The sequence below is a fragment of the Lissotriton vulgaris genome, chromosome 11, assembly GCF_964263255.1.
Source record: "Lissotriton vulgaris chromosome 11, aLisVul1.2, whole genome shotgun sequence".
Classification (NCBI taxonomy): Eukaryota; Metazoa; Chordata; class Amphibia; order Caudata; family Salamandridae; genus Lissotriton; species Lissotriton vulgaris.
The window spans coordinates 268,884,345-268,906,694 of NC_141699.1; the positions used below are offsets into that span (position 1 = coordinate 268,884,345).

Here is a 22,350-nt window from a genome sequence, read left to right on the forward strand (position 1 = left end):
TAAAGGCAACACTTTGAAATAGGAGAACATTAAACTAAAGAGTGAACTATGTTTATATGGATTACATAAAACCCATCATGTAAATGTTCTCCCATTTCCAAGTGTCACATTTACAAACAGTGGCATCTTCCTTCCAGTGGCATGTAGACGGTGCCATATTTATAACAGAAAAATAAAGCCATTTATTTAAATGGGAGGAATTTAAAGTGAAGAAACATGCTTCATAAAACATTAAGACGTAATTGAAAGTGGAGACAAACATTAAGACTTAGGGGTCTATTACCATGGCGGGCGGACAATGTCCGCCCGCCACCGTAGCGGTCACCAGAACCGAGCGCAAGAGGTGCAGCGGTTCGCAGCGGTTCGGCTGTGCCTATCAGGATGCGACCGCCCCCATGAAGGTCGCATCCTGTATATTTAACATTGTGGCGGGCGGTGCTGTATTCAGCACCCAACACAATGTCAAGCAGGCATGTTGTGCATTTGCATGCACGTGAAAGGCACCGCGCGATGCCTGCCACGTTGTGCATGCAAATGTTGGGGGGTACCATAGGTACTCCCCATGTGCACACCCCACCCCCCTACACCCTTGGGGCCCGCAACGGGTCCCAACATGAAGACACTGCATGCTTTTCCCTGGTGGCAATGCCTGCATTATAATATGGATGGCGGTGTCTTGCAGACACCGCCACCATATTATACCCCTTTTCCGTCCGGTCGACTCGTCGCCCGGCTGTTAAGCAGCGGACGGTCTTCCCGTCCACCACGGTACCCCTGCCATCATTATATGGCATTCAGGCGTTGTGTAATGGCGGGCGGATCGCCACCACCGTTTGGGGGGTAGCGATCTGCCTGCCATACTAATAGACCCATTAATGTTTCATAGAAACATTTTTCTTCACTTTTCAATTTTTTTGACGTTGAAAAAAGTGACTGTATTTTTTCGGTAATAAATATGGCACAGTACCTACTGGTCACTACCTGGGAGCAAGAGGCCTGCTGTTTGTAAACGCGACACTTTGAAATGGGAACTAATTAAAATGAAGAGTTAACATAATCATCAAGGTAACTTTTCATTTTAATTTTCTCCCATTTAAAGGCATTCAGAAACATTGTGTTCTCATGCTCAAATACTGAGTTGACAAGGACTTTTATTTAAGTTTAATACCACAGTAATTCAGTCCTCAACCTCTGTGCCCCAACCTAAATCTGACTGAGTGCTTGCTGCTTATTATCAGGTCCTGCTATCAGCAATCGGAGGATGATAATGTAAAATAAACACAGCCTTCCCCTAACTTTAACAGGGAAACGTGCCCCTGTGCTTTTCTAAAAATTCAAGGCTGAGTGCTACTCTGGAAGTGCTTTTAGCTCGCAATCCAGTGGTTGGAGACACCTGCCTAAATCAGGAGAGTACTGAAACCTATCTTTCAAAAATCAGAGCTAACCGAATAAAGGCTGCGTTCTGCAAAATACTTTTTTTTAGCTTAAAGCATGTTGTGTTTGTCTGTCAGAGAGACGCCCAGCATTTTCCTTTTAACAACATTTTCTATTTCTTTGCCCAGCATTTTCCTTTTAACAACATTTTCTATTTCTTTGTCACTAAAACTACTACGCCGAAGAAAATCAATACATTGCTGACGTTCTTGTAGAAGTTCCCGTTTCTGGTATTTTTAAACCAGAAACGAAGTCTTGTATACAGCAGCCTCAGCCCTGACGGCGGATAGTATCTATCATATTTTTTACGAGGCTACCCCCGACTCGCGCGAGTGTGTCATGGAGCGCGCACATTCGTTTACCCCTTAATCGCCGGCAGAATTTCCCCTGAAAACGCGGTGGCCATCTTGGTAGAGAGGAGGTCCTAATCCCAATAGTACGAACTAAAGAGCATATAAACCATTAAAGTAATAATAATCAAATGCAGGCAACACAGACACATTTAACTGCAGTACAACCCTTAGAATGTGAAGGGTCTTCAATAGTTGTTCCTAAATGCTGGTAGAAGCTTTCCATTTCATAATAGCATTTCCCTCTTTTACCTTTAACTCGCCAGTTACCGACATAGAAGAAATATTAGTGCAGGTGTATGCAAGGCTTATAAGAGAAGTCTGTTAGTTTTGAATGGAATTGTGTCGGTCATCTGTGGTAGAGAAATGAGACGATGTGTCGTTTTGCCGTTAAGACGCGTTAAAAGGTGAGTTAATGTTAAAATAAATGTATCGCAATAATTTGGTGATGCATAGCAGTTGTTTAGTCTTATTGTCCATTTTATATCTACGACTATGTACGTAGCTGTATCTTATTATAAGAATAATAATGCGAAATGTATATGGGAACTTTAAATACACCAGAATTGTATTCATTGTTACTTCGCGGCTCATTTTTCATCCATTTAATTGGAAGAGTTTACCATTAATGCATGGCCGCTCTGTTCGCTCGCTCATCCTGCTTCATGGCCCTGTGACCATTCTTCCTGGTGTTGCAGCCGGCAGTATCTGTTAGCTCTTGGCTTTAAATAAACTGTCGCTATGCTGAAGCTCATGGTGGGTGTATTGGTTGGTGCTCTGCTGTTGGCAGTCCTGCTCTTGGGATTACACGCCACTTCCCGTTTATCCACGCAGTTGCATGAGTCGACTCCCAAGGCAGTAGACTTGGTCCCCGGGGCTGACTACAACCATGTTTTTTGGTTTATGCAAGTGTCAGATCTCCACATAAGCCAGTTTCGCGACTCCCAGCGAACTGTGGACTTTGAACATTTCTGTTCAGAAAACATTGGTATCATCCAACCTTCCTTAGTGCTGGTCACTGGAGACTTGACAGATGCGAAGACAAAAGACAAACTGGGCTCTAGTCAATTTGAGACCGAGTGGCGGACTTACTGGGGCATCCTGCAGAGATCCAAGGTCTTGGAGAGTACCAAGTGGATTGATGTCCGCGGGAACCACGATGCCTTCAATATTCCAGACTTGCACAGTATTCAAAACTACTACAGGAAGTATTCTGCCCTGCGAAGAGAAGGCTCATTCCACTACATTCACAGCACCCCGTTTGGAAACTACTCTTTCATCTGTGTGGATGCTACCCTTACCCCAGGCCCGAAGCGACCCTACAATTTCTTTGGCATTCTCAACACAAGACAAATGGAAACACTTTCCTCACTAGCCTTGCTAAGTAATCGCAGTAACCTTTCGATATGGTTTGGCCACTACCCAACTTCAGTCATAATCTCTTCATCTCCTGGAATACGTTCAGTGATGGCTTCAGCTATGGCTTATCTTTGTGGCCATCTACACACCCTAGGAGGATTGATGCCAGTAATGCACAGTCGTCATTCCACAGGCACCCTGGAACTTGAACTTGGAGACTGGATGATTAACAGGCGCTATCGTATTCTTGCCATTGACCATGATCTCTTTAACTTTGTGGATTTGAAATTTAATGAGTGGCCTGTGGCTCTCATAACTAATCCTAAATCCGCCCTGTACAGTAATTCTGCCCGTGAGCCTCTTCACAGAATCGCGCATTCCACGCATATTCGCGTTCTAGCCTTCTCCAAATCTCCCATCACATCTGTTCAGATTAAAATTGATGGAATTTTTTTGGGCGAAGCTGTTCATGTGTCTGGTCCTTTGTATGCTTTAAAATGGACCCCACAAAAATACACTGGAGGATTGCATAATATTGAAGCAAAAGTTCAAGATACAGCTGGAAGAATTAATAATGTGGGTCATATTTTCACTCTGACCGATGACATCACACTCCGTTTTGGTTTACTTCCATCATTAATTTTGCTTACTGACCACCATGTCCTGGCACAAGTGTTGTTTCTGATTACAGTCCTGAGTCAGGTCGCCTTGATCACAGCGTTCAGGTACTTGCGAAAGCCAGCACTGAAAAACTCGCCTGGATTTTCAACTCTGACTTCCTTCTCACTTCATGTGCTAAGTAAAACTAATACCACCTTTTATCCCACATTGCTGCTAAGCCTGTACACCGCTCTGGGACCATGGTTTGTTGGTGAACTAATAGATGGTCACATCGGTGCCTGTTTCGCTTTTGGTGTTTATGTAAAAGGCCATTTCTTCCAAGGAAGTTTAACATACATTGTTGGCATTTTACAGCTAGTCTTTTTTAATCTGCCACTAATGGCTTACCAGTGTTGGTGCTTGTTACTGCGTTGCCAGGGCCATGGATTCTGCTCCCATTTCAGGAACGTCAAACGTGCTGTGGCTTTGCCCACGCATGTCATAATGTGCATCCTCTATTGTTGGCAGATCTACTCATGCTATTTCTTGCTACAGACCTATGGGACCATGTCATTTTTTTTATCTCCACTTAAAACATGGCTTGTGGTGGTAGCCTTGATCTTGATGAAAAGGATTTGGACTATCTGCCCTTCCGAAATTAGAGGATATATAGCGGAACTTAAAAACTGTCAGAGCTCTTGATTATCACAGGCCTGTTGACTGTTTCTTTATTAGCTATTCAACTATTACTGGTGGATTGAAGTGGACCCATGCCTTCTGTTTTCTCTAGAACTTTGAACAATTAATTTCGTTCTATTTGTTGATTTTACCTAAATGATTTATGTAGGTGGATAATGATTTAGGCTGCTCTTGAGGCCCACTTTAACTGAGGATAGTACCTATATTACTATATTAAAATGTACATTACCTTTCCAGTGTTTTTTACACACATAATCACTCACCCCCCCCAAACCCCCCCCCCCCCCAGCAAATGGGGGGTAATTTTATGAGCAGCAACAGTCAAAACCTCAATTAAAGCTGCTCTTGCATCTACGAAGATTAGTTCAGAGATGAAGGCACAAAGAATAGCTGCCAAACAATGTAGGGGAAAGCAACAGAAGTGGTTTGACTTGGAGAAATAAGAAGTCTTCTCACCAACACTTCTATTTGGGTCTCAGGTCCCTTAGTTGCATAGTATAAGAAGGCGGTACCTGTGTTATTTTAGATGCAAATTCCCGTCAATTAGTACGTGACCTTAATGTCACAACATGATTTCCTTACTCAATCAGCCAGTCCTTTATTCTTTTGCCTAAAACTATAATTACATACACTAACAATTTGATAATATTCCCCTTTTCTTTGCACTAGGGTTAATTTCCACTTATATTGTAGTACCTGGACTCAGTGTTGGAGTTGGACTAAAATAGTTACTCAGGGTGCCTCGTTCATTTTTGATCTTAATTGCTGGAGTTAAACATACACCAATAGTATTCATGATGATTCAACTTATGTACTGAGATTATTCTCACCACTCTGTATACTGCTGCTCTTCGTTTGTCACATGTATTACAATGTGCCACTTGCATTCATATGTAGTATTCTTGACTGGAAAAATGTATGATTGTTACTTCAGCAGAATGAGTATTTTATGTTCTGTGTGGATTTTCACAATCATTACTTGGGATGCATATTCTTTATACTACATGCATCTTTTATGTTCTGCAGTGTTACCGTGGATTGTGTTTATTTTATGGTTATGAAATTGAGAACAATCTCTGTTATTTATTGGATCAAAATAAATGTAATAGTGTATTTTGAAGTTATTCACCAATTACTTATTTTACGACCCATCTCTTCTATTCCATGGAATGTTTACAGCTTCATTTTTTACTGGTTTGTACTTTAAAGGGGGTATATTTTCTAGTGCCTTCACTATATCAAGTGTCAGTTTTGTCTGCGAGTTATACTTGGTCAGTTGACCTACTGAGACTTCAACTTTGACAACCCGTCAAACTTTCCACTGATTAGTATTTATATTTTTACTATTCTACGTATAGTACTAAATATATCTTTATACAGTGACAAAATCAACATTAAACGTTAACGTAAAACAATGTTATGCTTGGGGCTAAGAATTAAAAAACAAAATCTAAAATTGTAAGGTGATAGTTACTTTTACAACCTGAAATTTACTCTTTTTGTACGTAACGTGATCATGTGTACACTGTCCTTCAGCTGGTGATGGTAACCAGATGACTGACTAATTTATTATTTGATATAACCATAATGTTCTTTAAGTTGTACCACTAAATTCCCTAGAGCTTGCATGAAGTCGTTCCTGGTGTAATTGTAATGGTATATGCTGGCCTAAAATTCCAAGTGAATTGCTCAAACATTTAAATGTAAATGTCCAGTATTTGTAAAGCGCGAACAATTGCCCGAGGGCATCAAGGCGCTGGGGGCCGTTGGGAGGATTAAGCGAGCTATTGCCCAGAGTCACATGGTGCTGGGCTGATCTGCTGCCCTCACCGGGGATCGAACCGGGAGGTCCGGGTTCGGTAATCAGCCACCCTGGCCGCTGCGCCAATTTAAAGATTTAATTTGCAACTCCTCAAATCTCTCCCACATTTCTCATATTAGGTGGCGGGTGGTGTGTTTGGTTACGGCACCTTGCCTAAATGCAGAGACAAGACAGCCACGTACCCCTATCTTCTTTCATTAAGTAAGACGGTACTTAGTTATCCCCTGCTTGTGTAAGTGTGTGTGGTTATAATTTGCTCTTTCATCCCCACTGCCGTGGCCTGCCAAATGCAGCAAGTAAGGGAAGATTAGTGCAGCTCCCAGCTTCCTAAATAGCAAATGGAACTTCAGGGTAGCTTTGAACTACCATGGCCCTTTGTGGATTGCGTCATTTTCTGAGTTACAGACGACCAAGGTAGCTGACCTTGGCTGCTCTCGAAATTGAGGTCAAGGAGCCGTGGCACAGTTTAACTTCTCTTTATGGCAGAGGGGGTTGGCAAGGAATCACCCCCCCACTTTTGGGCACTTGGAAAGATCAATCAATTAACATTCTGCCATGAGGAATATACCTAGAGTGAGACATACTACTTCCATTGGGCAAGGTAAAGACATTAAACACTTCCACCGTCAGGCAAAGTGTTTTTTCATTGTAAAAACAATGAGCCCAGCCCTTGGGCAAGACAAAGGACTGAAAATAAACTTTCTTGGCTAGGTGAGGGATTGAGTGAGGGCCTGAATGAATAGCCCGTGGTGCCCATTGGCAAGGTAGGGGGAAAGAATGAATATAGACCCCAATGCCTTTTCAACAAATTGTGCTTTCTTTGAAAATTCTTGCTATACCCAGCAGCAGGCATAGCAGGAAATGCATTATCGCTCCCGTTGCCCCTACCCTTAGGCATGGGAAGTTGGTCCACAGGGCACCATAGCACACACATTCTCTGCCAAGGCATTTTGGGCTGGTAGGCATCAATGACCACTTCGCCTTTGGGCAAGGCTGAGATCCAAAACAAATTGATTCCCTTCACTTGAACGAGGTGGGAGTGAAGAACAGGTGCCGGTAAGGAATATCCCACTGCACTTGAACAAGGCAGTTAGAACAATTATATTGCCCAGGGATTAGGGAACTACGTACCACTCATACTTGTGTGCAACAGTGGGCCAAAAAAGACCTCTCCCCCCCACTTGACATGGGGGGGGCGCTAATGCTAGAGACCAATAAGGAAATGTACTTCTCTAGGGTAAGGCTATTGGCAAGCTTCAACAACTACCTGCCTGGAGGGGCAGAAAAGGAGCACCCACCGTGGCCAAGTGGAGGTATGAACATATATCATATATGGTAAGGATTTAAATCAGCCCAGTGGATGGGCATGGTGGAGGAAACAAACATGCAATCTTGCCAGAGTGGTAGGTACCAAGACCACAAACCCAACTCTTCAACAAGACAGTGGGGGCAATACAAAATGCGAAAAGGCCTTAGCCAGTGTGGGGAACAAATATACCTCTGAGTTTAGACTCTGAATACACCTTTCTTAGTTGAAAACAGAGAGAAGCTAAAAACCTGCCACCCAGGACCAAAGAGGAAGCTGGGGACTAATAAGAGGAAATAAATGTCAGCTGGGGGATAGAGGCCCTAGGTACCCCTTCCCTCAGGCAATGGTATGGTCAAAGAACCTACCTCATATTTTGCCATACCAGGGTGGAGCAATAAGGAACACCTTCTCAAACAACGCTCCCTCTCTCCTCACCCAGGGGGTTGGAAACAAATAAACTGCCATGGAATAAAGCTTTATACTTCGACAAAAACACATAACTACACTCCCTCAATTGTCCTGGTCATCCTAATATCCCATCTCTCTTTTAGTTGTCTTTGTGAGGCCTTCACCTCCTGTCCCTTTGTTTTCGGTCTGGCCTGACAGCGCAAACTTCACTAGCCCTTATGTGATTAACAAAACAAGCTTTCGCTGAGGGGCAGAGGCTTCTCCCACTTCTCGGTTTACCCTAGTACAACATTTTATTGGATAGAAGTAAGTGTTTGAACAGTATCAGAACCCCTTTCAGAGGTACACAGGGCATGCATGGGCTAATGAGTCCCATAGTTGGGTTTTAGGCCTTTAACTCCTGATGTTTCAGGGTCCGACCTACTATGGATTATGAGCAGCTGCGGCACTTACTTCTTCTGGACTTGTCTCTCAGAGTTAGCGTGGGCCGAGCAGCCCAAGGGTTCCTTTTGGGGTGAGGGGTGGATACAGATTGATGAACACTGGCTCACAACTCAACATGCATGCAGCAGCAGCAGCAGCAATAAATCATGGTCCAGCCAAATACTAATTTTGAGGAAAAAAGAAAAGTATTTTATTTCTGCAGCTATCCACATAAAGAAAAAATACGACATTCACAAGTCATTACACAGTACCCCTGAGGTTGGGGCTCCGGTGTTTTTCTTTGGCAGCTTACCATTCTGCCCCCTTCTTGCTCTACTGATGTTTCCCCGTTAACTATTTGTAACATCCAGGGTATGCCCCATTAGTAGTCCGAGTCTCAAGAGTCCACTTTTACCCTAATTTAAAGTCAACAGTGTTCCAGCGCTACAGCGAGAAATAGCAGCAAGTTCCCCTGGGGCTGATAGGCCCAAAATTTGTCTTGGCCACACCGACAGGCATAAAGCGTCTACAGTTCCTGAACGCGACCTATCCACGGGCACTCACTGCAACTGAGTTTTGGGTAAGTCTGCTGCATGCAGCCCAAGCAGCCGCACTCACAAGTTGTGCAGCCTCTCACTCACGGTTGCAATCCCAAAGCAACGGGAGGATCTCTGCAGATCCTTCTATGGTGTGTCTGGTTCTTTCCCCTTTGGGGGTTGGCTATGATGATACGGTCTTCAACTGGGTGATGTTGCACAGGTGCTTTCGCAGTGTCCTCACTTAATGTCCTCACTTCTCAGGCTCCTGTCATATTCCCCCCCTCCCAGTTTAGGTGAACCCTGTCACACCTTGAGGCGAATCGAGCGCTTTCCTTTCCTGACGCTCTCCATGCGTCCTCGAGGACGTTCCGTCACTAATGCGGAATGAACTACACTTCCCGGTTGAGCGGAAGGAGTCTTAAGCACGTCTGCAGCGCTGCCGCTTATTCCAGGAGTTACCAGGAAGAAGTTTGGACTTTTCGTGAGCCTCTCCTTTGATTATCGTTGTGGGGGTCCGGTAAGGGTGTCGTAACACCACCATTACGCTCTTTAACCCCTTCGATGTGCTCATGATGTCATGAACAATGGGAGTCAAGCACTTTCAGCACTTTCAGCAGAATTCCAATAGCAACGATGGTGTTAAGGCCCGATTTGTTGGTCAAACATGACTTGGTCACGCAATCGAAAGATTCTTGATTTGGGGGGGCATTTTTCACCTCTTTTACAAACTGCGGTGTTCCTCCCTGTTGGTGAGATACACGTTTGTCATCTCATGCAGGTGGTAGGGACACCGGCATATTTTTTCCGCATTTGTACCTCATTTCATACTGCGGTGTTCCTCCCTGTTGGTGAAGCACACGTACGTCGTCTTGTGCAGGTGGTAGGAATACCAGCATTAATAGCTGTTATTGACTGACACAAAATTGGCCCGTTTATGTGCCCGGACTAGAAAGCAGCACTTTTCCTATGCTTTATGTTTTGTGTTTGTGTGTATATTGTGTGTTCATTGTTGTTATCCAGAAAAATGCATCATAACATGATGAGTTTGGATGATTGACTTAGTAGAACACGCACAAAATATCCTGTTGTATATTTCACTGAACGACAAGTGAAGTATGAATTATGCTGGGGGCATGGCTTAGCTGGCTGCAAAATGGCCGCACTCTAAGTGGGCTCCGCCAGCCAAGCCTTAAATCTGATATCATCCTGCGGATTCCATTGGAGCTGTCTCTCCTACCTCAGCGCTCTAACTCCCTGCTCCGCAGTGCAATGAGAGATCCCTCCGCGGGCGCCCGACTCCACTACCACTCCGCTTTCTGTCAAACTCCTCTGGCCCGTGCGTGGCTGCCAGGCGGAGCGCGGCCGGAGGCTGTACCGGGATACTGTGGGAGTGCCTGGGAAACTTTGCTGGATCTGTGGCTGCCCGCCTCTGTTCCCTGAAGTCCAGCTGTCTGTCCGGTAAGGTGGCTCTGCAGGTGGGGCTGCTGGTGCCGGGGTTGGGGCGCGCAGGCCGTATCGCGGGGCCCGGGCTACTTCTCCCTATGTTCAGCCCTGCTTAATCCTCTGTGCAGATTTGGGCCCGTGACGTGGGCGGAGTGCGCCCCGCGGCTCCCCGTCGCCCACCCCTCCTCCGTTCGCCGGCCTCCCGCTGAGACTCCGTCATCTTGCCTCTCCGGCTTGGAGCTGTGCACCAGCCCACCCTGGGATTGCCGACTCTGCTGCCTGAACTGCTGCACCAGCCCCAGAATAATTCTGTGGTCTCGCCTGTCTGCTGTGCTGCCTCTGTGGCCTATCTTTTGCTGCACCCCTGGCATTCTTTGGGGACGTCTGCGCTTTGGGGGCCCCGCCAGTTATCACTAACTTCCTCACCATCTGGTTCCTTCTCTGACTGTTCCTGGCAGCGGGGTCAGCGCTGGCCCCCTGTATGAGCCCTACCTTTGCTTGCCGGCACCACAGGTCTGCTCCTTTCTTGTTCCACCTCCTGTCTTGGGGCACTTGCCAGCTGCATCGTCCAACGCACTGCTTGCAGCTGCCGCGTTTCTGCTGTCCCCCGCCTCCCCTCAGGCAATCCCATCACGCCTGCTTCCTTCGGGTGCTGGTGGTGCGTTTGGGTGACTGTGGCGGCCTGTGTATGGGGAAAGCAGACCCCAAACAGCCTAAGCTGGCCTTTGACCAGAGCAGACTGACACATCAAAATGGGTCTCCCCCGTATACGGGTGCCCTTGCTACACAGACTGAAGCTGGCCCAACCCGTGAGGAAGACCTAAAAGCCATCTTGCTGGATATAAAGGCCATCGTTTCTGGCATCGCTACCCAACTTGACCAACTGTCCACTCGCCTAGACACTGTTAACGCCCGGGTGGACACACATGACTCGTGTCTGGCCCACGTGGAGGCCAAGCTTTCCGATGTTGAGGACGCTGCGACTGGTGACCAACAAAAGCTTCTCCAAATGTACAAAGTGCAGGAACTCATTAAGAAAAAGAATGAGGATTTGGAGTCACGCTCTCGGTGGAGCAACCTCTGCATTACAGGTGTGCCCGAATCCTCCATAAATTCCAAAATGGAGGATTTTGTTGAGCAGCTCCTGCGTGACCTATTTGGCGATGTCTTATCCCCCGGTCTTCATTGTCAAGTGGGCCAACCACTCTTTGGGTCCGCGGCCTGCTCCTGGCTTGCTCGCTCGTCCAGTAATCGCCAAACTGCTAAATTTTCGGTATCATGCCGCAGTTCTCCCTGCTGCCCGGGAGAAGGGTGCAATTCAACACCAGGGCATCTCTCTTGCCTTTTATCCAGATTACACATTGGTGGTGCAGGCTGCCTGGCCAAACGGCTGCTCCGGAAGCACGACATATCCTATTCCCTGGCCTACCCGGCCAAGCTGCGAGTCAAGCAAGGCTCCCACATGCACGGCTTTACCGAGCCAAAAGATGCCCTGGCCTACGCTAAGAAACTAGATGCACAGCACCGCTCCACCCCACCCAGTTCCCAGCTAGCCGAAGGTGGTGGTTTGGGCCACAATGACTGATATCGGTCCTCATGGCTAGGTTTTTGCTTTTCAGGTTGCTTGCTTTGTTGTTAACTGACTTAACTGTCCAGTCCCCCAATGCTGTAGAGGCACCTGTGTTTACTCTATACATGACTCACATGTTAATGTGTTATTGGGTATCTGATCGCCTGTGATAGATCACCTCTGGGCCATTTTATACTCGCTTTGCCTCGCTCTTCTTTAGCACCATTGCCACCATTGATGCTTGATTTCTTATTTGTATTGTTATGATGCACCCTTGGTGCGGGATGTTCTATAGTTCCTCTAGTTCTAGCTCCTGATGTCCGCCATCATATGCAGCTTGGCCTCCCTGTCCTAGTGGCAGGGGTGTATCCCTGGCAGAGCCATGCCTCCTTGGGAGGATTCCCTACTTTGTCCATGACTGTTCCCCTCCCAGTTGGGGTGTCGGGATGGGTAGCTCAACCTAATTGGGGGGTTGGTGTGGGTGGGTGGTTGGGGGGGTTATGGCATAGATGTTGCCTCCTTGTAGAGGCCTGTCTTTGTTACTGCTTTGTTTTGTTCTTTGCTATTGGTCACATAAGGCGTTCAATTGCATCTCATATGTCCTGGCACTCGCTGTTTTTAACACTGGCATGCTTGGCACGCATCATTTCATATCCCTGTCTCACCTCCAATGGCTAAGAAATGAACAATTGTGCGCCGAGCACTCCTATTGTGGTTCCAAATTTTACCAAATCTAAACCTGATATTGTGATCTGTGTGCAGCGACTGAATGAGTGTACCCTAACACTCTACAGACTAGCATGAAAATGTGGCTGGTTAACAAACAGTTAACACAGGCTCAGTAGCGCACAACTAAATAAAATCTATTGATCAAACCTGTTTAAACCTTTTCTTTAAAGAAACATATTCTTTAATCATATGTTTTACTCATCAGTTGAACTCATTTCAGCACAACATTTTGTATTTATACATAAACACTTTTTAAATCAAAATCATACAACTTTATACATTGACAATACATTGAATTTTGTTGTATGCATCGAATTATGATGCATACAACAAAATTCAATGTATTGTCAATGTATAAAGTTGTATGATTTTGATTTAAAAAGTGTTTATGTATAAATACAAAATGTTGTGCTGAAATGAGTTCAACTGATGAGTAAAACATATGATTAAAGAATATGTTTCTTTAAAGAAAAGGTTTAAACAGGTTTGATCAATAGATTTTATTTAGTTGTGCGCTACTGAGCCTGTGTTAACTGTTTGTTAACCAGCCACATTTTCATGCTCACCTCCAATGGCTGACACTAGAGTCTGGACCTGGAATATCAGAGGTCTAAATGACCACCGTAAAGCACACCTTATGCAAGCACACCTCATACGCCACCAGGTCGACATCTGTTTCCTCCAGGAAACCCACCTTCTCTCTGCTACCTCATCCAGGTTGCAATCGCGACATTGGGATGAGACCCACTCGTCCTTCTATTCTAACTATTCCTGTGGCATCTCCATCCTGCTTCGCAGGGGGCTCCCCTGGCACACCAATCAATCTTTTATCGACTCCGAGGGCCACAATGTTATTTTAAAAGAGACACTCCTCACACAACCCCTAATACTTGCCACAGTTTATGGTCTTAATATTGACACCCCTGAATTTCTTTATTAATGTTTGGCAACTTATTTCTTCCCTGGGTCCTTGCCCTCTCCTTTGGGGGGGGCGACTTCAATATTGGTCCTTCCCAGATACTTGACCGCTCAGGTCTGCGTGCGCAGCACCCCCAGTTCACCACTCTTCTCAATGCGATCATCTCCGACCACTCCTTGCTTGACATGTGGAGACACACCAATCTGGATCAGCGTGAAGACACTTGCATGTCTGGTTCGTGGTAGTGCTGGTCTCGTCTGGACATTTGGCTCGCCACTCGTGATGCCGCCTCTTGGGTTACATTTGCAGACCATATGCACCCTTTCCGACCATGCTCCCGTGCAGCTACGTCTACAGCTCCCACTCCCCACGTGCCGCATGTTCGCTTGGAGGCTGCCTCCGCATGCTCTCCGGGATGCAGTGTTCCACGAGAAGATCCGCATTGCTATTGTCAATTTTTTTGAGCTGAATGTCGGCTCAGTTGAGTCCCCTTCTACCCTTTGGGAGGGCTTTAAGGTAGTAATACGGGGAGAGTGTATTTCCAAGCAACAGGGATGTGGAAATTAATAAAATATCTACTTGTCCATGTGGCAGGTTGCTTCCTAAATATCTACTTGGCCATGTGGCAGGTCGCTTCCTAAATCTACTTGTCTTGTAACAAAATCAGCTTGTCCCTTTTGTGCCATGTAATGCAGTGACACATTATGGCTGCAATCTCCTTATACAAGAGCTCTGAAACAGCCTCTCTGATTATGCCAGGGCTCCTTCCATAGTATCGTTTGAATACCAGCAATTCCCTTATGTTACCACTTTTCCGCAGATCTACATACTTGGGCTGAAGGTAATAGGAAGCAACAGTTCCAGGATTCGAATACCCTTTTGAGTCTGTGTAAACCTACTAACTTGCATGTTTTAAGGGGTTTCACCAACTATTCTCTACTCTTTTCCCATACTGAGAAAGGTTGGATATTTACTCCTGACAATGGCAGACATACTTCTTCCATGGTTGGGAAAAAAGTGGTTGGAAGGAAAGTAAACTTGCAAAGACTCAGATTTTCACATGAGCAAATCTACACATGCATATTTGCTCATGCTATAATGCAGTTCACAAATATTTTCTAGGAGTACTATTTCTTGGCCTACTTCTGTAAAGGTTTGTGAATTCACGAAAGTTGCAAATCTGCACTTAATCCATGACATGGGTGCACTTTATTTAATAATTGGGCCCCTAATTAGGTCTGGCGTCAACCATGACCTTTTGTGTTTATTAAAATTGTGTGTCTCTCTCTCTGTCTATTGGCTACCTTCTCTGTGAGTGGCAGCATTCTGTTCTTTCACAAGGAGCATATCGACACAAAGTTGTTTTGTTCAGGGCCAGGAACTACTGCGCAAGGTGTGCTTTTTGAGACTAAAACAATTTTTGCTTTTGCCAATGTTTGTTATAATGGTAAGGACCCGGCAGCTCCCACAACAATAAGGTTTTACAAAAACCATGCCAAAACAAGTCCCGCATTGACAAAACCAAAAGGCTGACCAACAATTTCAGACCTACTGGCTTTATCCATGTTTGTTTATTTTTAATGTTTTCCATAATCTTATTAAAACAGGTTACACTGATTTTCCATTATGAATATTTTTGGGAAATACTAGCGTGCATCAACATATTATACTAAATGATTCTGCAAAGAAATGGTACCTACATTTTTTTTTAGTAGTTTAGGGAAATGTTTTTGCATTTTTTTGTCAACATTTTATTTTGAAAGCAATGAATCCTCGATCTTGCTTTCAAGTTCTGAAAAAAATTGCATCTAATCTGAGCGCATTCTGGGTGCAGTATACATGTGTACACATTTCTATATTTAGAGCACTCCCTCCCAGTGGGTTACAGACACATACCTGCCCGGTTCATCAGTTAGCTACATTAGCCTGATACTCCATTCCCTCCATCAGGACTCGCTTTGAACGACCCACCATTCAAATTGCTGGTACCTGCCTGAATCTACACGACAGCCTCCATGGCAGGACTGGGGGCACTGTGATTTTGTTATATGCCTCACTGCATTGCTGTGTACGTTCCTCACACGAGGAATTCCAACATGGCGCCCGCTATGTGGGTTAGCGGTCTAGCCTTCGGAGAGCTCGGCTTCCGACTTGTCCGGAAGTTCCATCCCGCGCTGCGTCCTCCCACTGAGTATAACTGCTCCTCCACTAATGAGGATGGAGCGTCCCAGTCTGGTAGGAGCGCTGGGGTAGGATACGGATGGTCCTGTTCGCCGAAAACCGTGAGTACTTGTTAGCGTGCTTGTGCCGACGACCCTAATTCTACCGCCTTGGTTCTCCGGGTCTCCACAGTGGGGACAGTGTGTTTGGTGTTTGGGCTGTAGTCTTCCGTGATAGCTTCACGTTTACGCTTACCGCCTCCATCGCACGGCCAGTACTGGAAGTGGTGTTTCTATCAGTGTTTCAGTTGCACAGAAAACTCAATCCTGGTATATCTACAGAGTAACTGCTTGATTACATGTTTTTGCCGACATGCTGGTTGTCTGATATGGAGTGGGAACTTTAATTGTGTCTTTGGCTTATTGTTGTGTTTTGGCACCGCGTTGGGACACTGGATTAAAGCGAGGCTGCTGGCGCTTGGTGCTGGGTCGCCTCTGTTGTATACTGTATATCATTCCTGACACGAGATGGCACGTGGTTTCTCTCGTGACATCTCGTGTCTCTATCTGACATCTCGTGTCTCTACCTGCTTGCTGTTATGCACATGCACTAGGCTTTGCATCTTTCAAATATGTACGTTTCTCATACTGATGGAATGATGCATTATTAACTGTTTGACTTGGCTTGTCTTCGGACGTGTTTCCATTAAACTCTGCATGACAACCTTCCTGTGTCCTCCAGTCTTTCCTACACTGGCGACGAGGGAAAAAAGACTTTATTCTTCCTAATTTAAGAAGATTTCTTCATTGATTTTTAAAAGGAATATTTTTTATTTTTTTAAAAAAAAACACTTTTTTTTACTTCGATCTACTGAACGTACAGCGACGCAGCACACCAAGCGAATCTCTTCAACGATCAGCGACTTAAGCAACACTCGCCTCCGCTCTCAAGGTATTTTATAAATTTTCAATTACCTTGATCTCGGAAGTTTTACACCAGCGCGAGTCTCAGCTCGTCAGAGTTCCAGTCTGCACGCGCGCATGCGCGAGCCTTGTGTTGTCGTCATACGCTTTCAGAACAAGGCAATCGCCTGCAGAAAGTCACGTGAATCGTCATACGCCTTCAAAACAAGGCCATCACCTGCAAAAACAAAGCGTTTTCCATGGCGGCCATCTTAAATTGGTAAATCTCATCGACTTGTGTATATTTGTTTGTTTTTTTTTCTTTTGAAGTCCGCTTTCTTCGTGACACGATCTGTTTGCAACTCGACTTCATCAGAGGACTCTACACCTTTTAGTTAATTCATCAACTATTTCCTGCTAAAGGTATTTTAGTTAACATTTATTCTTCACATCTAATAATTTTTTTTAACATGAGTGGAATTGTCCCTCCTCCTTCATTTCTGGCAAATAAAGGTGATCCTCCCATGGAATGGGAAATATGGGAACCTGTTTTTCTAGCCTATGTTGAGGTGATGGAAGGTACTGAATGTGAACCTGAGAGAAAATTGTCTCTTTTAAAACATTGCCTTGGGGGGATTGGATTAAAAGAATTCGTTACTCTTCCACCTTTAACCAACCCAGGTGAAAAAGATGTGTATGGGCATTAAGATAGACCCAAGAGCCAATCCTCCTGTTTACTCCGTTGCTAACACCAGTGACCCTGATCGTAATCTCATGATTGATAAATTGAAATCTGAGTTTCCTGATGTTTTTAGTGGAAAACTTGGTCAGTTTTTGGGTTTCAAACATACTATTAAACTCAATGATGGTGTTGTTCCTGTTCGGCACAGAGTCAGGAACGTTCCTCTTACCTACAGGGATAAACTTAAAGTTTTGCTCAAAGATTTGTGTGACAAGGACATCATTGAGCCCATTGAGTCCTCCCCGTGGGTTTCCCCGATTGTGATTTCGGTTAAATCCAACGGCGAATTGAGGCTCTGTGTAGATCTTCGCAGTTTAATTTTTTTTTTTTTTTTTTTTAAATATATTTTTATTGCAGGAATCAGTACAACAATACAGTAACGACCAGCATCATATTATAGCCAACTCTTACAAGATATAGCCCACCGACCCCCTTCCATAGCATTGCTATACAGCCAAGCGGCCCATATTCCTGGGGTTGGGCGGCGAATGTAGCTGGGGTCAGTAGGATGCTGGAGCTGGTTCGGATAACACACTGCCGTCATCTGCTTTTCTAAACAAACCCCAACCCCCAAAAGGATACCCCCCCCCCTCAAACTACCAGTCATTGTGAAACTCCCCCCTCCCCCCCCCCCACCATCAGCGCCAGGGAGTTTTATCACAGTAGGATCCACTGCTTGACCCTCGGGGAAGGTAATAGTGCTGTTAATGCTAGTGTCTAACGGGACTCGGGTCTAGTTGCTTCTTCGCTTTCGGAGTCGCTGGGGGTACAATAATCCCTGAGGGCCTGCACCAACGTTTCCCATTCTAACGCGGCCTCCTGCGCCTTCTCATTGCTTTGCCTCCAAGCCAACTGATATCGCAGCGCGCTCTCACCCGCCGCCCATTTCAAAAGTTCACCGTGCCATCTGCTGCCCGTGGGACCAGCACGTGCCTTCCAGTTCCTGGTCACCTCTCGCTTAGCCAGTAGGAGCCCCAGGTCTATAAATTTACTGGTGATTTTATTCCGGGGGGTATGGGGGAACCAGTGCAGTAGCCCTACCGCCGCATCGAACGATAGGTGCCTCCCCGTCACCTCTTCTAAAGTCGCCGCCACCTCCTGCCAGTAGGACGTCAATCCGGGACAGGCCCATAGCATGTGTAGGAGGTCCGCCTCCTGAGCCGGGCACCTAGGGCATTCAGCCGAGGCTGAGGCAAAATAACGCCTGATCTTAACCGGGGTCAGGTACGCCCTATGGAGAACATAGTAGTGGACCAGTTGGAAACGGGCGCTACGTGTACCCTTCCATGCTCGCCTCACCAGCTGGGACCAGGTCGTCTCCGGGATCTCCCTACCGATGTCCTCTTCCCAGCGGGACTTCAGTGTGGTGAGAGGGACCAACCCCTCGGTAATCAACCTGCCGTAAAGGCAAGTGACCGCCTTCACTGTGCCCGCCGACATCATTACATACTGGCACACCTGAGACAACTGAGGTTCCTCTAGTCCGTTTTGCCAGTACGCCTGGATCACTCGCACAATGGCCGAGTGCAGCAGAAAGTCGCCCCGGGGGATCCCAAAGCGGTCAATGAGATCCTGAAAGGACAGGAGCACTCCGTCCTCATACAGGTCCCCGACGAGCTGTAAACCCGAATCCTCCCAGTCCGCCAGTCGCGACCAGTCTCCTCCGTGGGGGAGGGCCGTCAGCATCCCCAATGGTATTTCAGGTGCATATGGGGTCCGCTGGTGACCTCTGTTATGAGCCCGATTCCAACAGAGTCGGATAGTCCGCTCCTCCATCGACAGGTCCCGAAGGACTAAACGCTGTCGCAGCGCGATAAAGGAGAGGACGTGCCTGGCTATACCCGTCCCTCTACCGTCTTCCGGGCCTCTGAACTCCCTGGCTATCTCCTGGGTGTATGTCTGGAGCTGCGCCGCCAGGTAGTACTTCTCAAAGTCCGGCACAGCGAGCCCCCCTTCGTCCTTCGGCCTCATCAGGGTATTGAGGGCCACCCGCCGCCGGCCCGTGCCCCAAAGGAACCCGACCACCATAGAACGCAAGCGGCGAAACGTAGCCGGTGGGACCCAGATCGGCAAAGTCCGAAAGTAATACAATAGTCGGGGGAGCGCCACCATTTTGAGCAGGGCGATGCGTCCTGCCACGGAGAGCGGCAGCGTGGCCCAAAAATCCATGCTGCCTCGGAGTGCTCGTATGCAACGGGCAATGTTTCCGTCCAGGAGGTCGGGCTGGTCGTGGTACACAAATACCCCAAGGTATTTAAAGCAGTCGGGTTCCCATCTGATCTCCCTACTTAGCGCCGGAGTGGGGACACCCCTACGCATCGGGAAGAGGCAGGTCTTAGACCAGTTCACTCGTAGGCCTGAGACTTCTCCGAACTCCGTTAGCGCTAATTCCGCTCCCCGTAATGCGTCGACCGGGTCCTCCAGGAAGAGCAGCAGGTCGTCCGCATAGAGCGAGACGTAATGCGGGCCCGCCGCTGTCCATAAGCCCGTATAGTGGGCTCCCGAGCGAAGATGCATCGCTAGTGGCTCCACCGCTAGTGCAAAAAGAAGCGGGGATAAGGAACACCCTTGCCGCGTGCCACGCTCCACCGGATATCGCGATGAAATCAAAGGGCCTGATCTAACCCTGGCTGAAGCGGAAGCGTAAAGAACTACTGTCCATTTGATAAATCCCTCCCCGAGGCCGAATTTCCGCAATACCGCGCTTAAATAGTCCCACTCCAGGCTATCAAACGCCTTCTCCAGGTCCACCGACAAAACTACCGGGGACGGGGCATCCACAAATGGTTCCCCAAGCAAGCGAAACAACCTTCGGATGTTCATGGTCGTATTTCGCCGTGGGATGAAACCGGCTTGGTCCTCGTGTACTAGGGAGCCCATATGTCCTAACAGCCTCGAGGCCAAGATGCTGCTCAATATTTTGTAGTCCACCGTCAGCATTGAGAGGGGACGGTAGGACCCCGGGTCAGACGAGTCTCGGCCTGGCTTGAGGAGAGGAACCACCAACGCCTCACACATCGAGCCGGGGAGGCGACCCAGCCTCTTCGCCTCCCTGTAGACCACCAGTAAACGAGGGGCCAGAAGGTCAGCATAAGCTGCATAGAACTCCACCGGCAGGCCGTCTAGGCCCGGGGTCTTGTTCCTCGCCATCCGTTTGATGGCCCCGCGGATCTCCCCCAAGCCTATGTCAGATCCCAGGGTGTCTGCCACTTCTTGTTCCACTGTGCGGAGTTCCAGCGGGCGAAGATAGTTATCGAGCCGGTCTGGGTCACGCGCGGAGCGACTGTGGTATAAACCTTCGTAATAATGCCGGAAGCAAGTAAGAATCTCCGGTTGGGTGCACACCTCGGTCCCATCCGCCCTACGCATCCTAGTCGTCGTTTGGGACTGGCGCGTAGGGTTGGCCAACCACGCCAGTAACGCGCTCGACCTGTCGCCCTCCGCTATAGATCGGACCGTGTAGGCCTTAAAATCGAAACAGCGGAGCCGTTCGACCTCCACCGCCACCTTCTCCCTCGCCTCTACCGTTTGTGTTTGCAATTCCGGGCGTCCGGGTCGGCTAATTTCGAGCGCGCGGAGCGTTCGGTCCGCTGCGTCCAAATCAGCCAGGATAACACGCCGCATGCCCACCCTCTTAGAGATACAGTACCCCCTCACCACCACCTTGAAAGCGTCCCATTCGAACGCCCTAGTACTCGCGGAACCGCCGTTGGATGCAAAATAATCCGTGATTCTCTCCCCTAGGTCTGCCTTGAAGACACTGTCCTCGAGGATCTCGGGGCGCATCTTCCAGGTGGGTACCGCTGGCGTCCCAGGGAACCAGCGAATGTCCAGCAGGAGGGGGTTATGGTCCGAAATGGTCCGCGATAAATACTCCGATCGGACCGCTGCCGAGACTAATTCGGACGAACCAAGAAAGCCATCCAGTCTGACATGCAGCTCATGAAGGCTCGAAAAGTACGAATAATCTCTAGACGTGGGGTGATGCGCCCTCCATATGTCCGTCAAACCCCAGCGGGTCTGCCAATCTTGACGGCCCTTAGCCGTCCGCCGGACCGGGGAGTCGGGGAGCGGGGGATGCGAGCGGTCTATGTCTACATCTACCACGGAGTTAAAGTCTCCCCCCAGCAGGAGGGGACCGGTGAAAAAGTGGGCCAACGAGCCCGATAACCCGGAAAGGAAGGCAGTCTGGTCCACATTAGGGGCATACACACAGCAAACATTCAAGTCCCTCCCTCCTAGCGTGCCTGATATGGCCACGAAGCGCCCCTCCGGGTCCAACACTGTCCTCGTGACCTGGAAGGGGACTCCTGCCCTGATCCATATTAGCGCCCCCCTGGCATAAGCAGAGTACGCCGTGGAGAAGACCTGCCCTCGCCACCTACGCTGAAGCGCCGCCCCTTCCGCCTTGTTCAGATGCGTTTCCTGCAGCAGCGCCATTTGCACTCCCCTACGCACTAAATAAGCGTGGACCTTGTGACGCCTAGACATAGTGTGAAGCCCCCTCACGTTCCAAGTAATACATTTCAAGTTAGCAACATCAGCCATTGTCCCAAAGTGTTCTTGCACAGTCTCCCCGTCTGGGTCCCCACAAAGAAAAAACATCAATCCTCCCAGCGCTGTCGGCGGCCATTTTCCCCAACCAGAACCAAACCCCCCAAAAACCAACAAAACCCCCTCCCAACCACCCCAGAACAGGACCCAAACTGCACCATCTAGATCCCATCCAAACTTCTACGGAGAACAACCCCAAAAACCCCATTAGTCCTACGGTCGCCACCGTAGGAAGGCCTTATGGGCCAGGTGCGGGCTGAGCGGAGGCAGTGGGCCCTCGTCGCCCAGGCTACCAGGACTATAATAAGCCCCCCCGTGTCAAAACCTTTCGGGGCAAGAGTAGAAGCCTCCCAACCCTCCCTCTTCCATTGTCAGCAATAAAGAACGG

General features: G+C 47.7%; 1 protein-coding gene across 1 annotated transcript; it reads left to right on the top strand.

Moving 5' to 3' along the window:
* The first annotated feature begins 2,512 nt into the window (after nt 1-2,512).
* TMEM62 (transmembrane protein 62) lies at nt 2,513-5,564 on the top strand. The gene has a single exon (XM_086943222.1). The coding sequence runs from the start codon at nt 2,526-2,528 to the stop codon at nt 4,443-4,445; it is 1,920 nt and encodes a 639-aa protein (XP_086799348.1). The 5' UTR covers nt 2,513-2,525; the 3' UTR covers nt 4,446-5,564.
* The last annotated feature ends 16,786 nt before the right edge of the window (nt 5,565-22,350 follow it).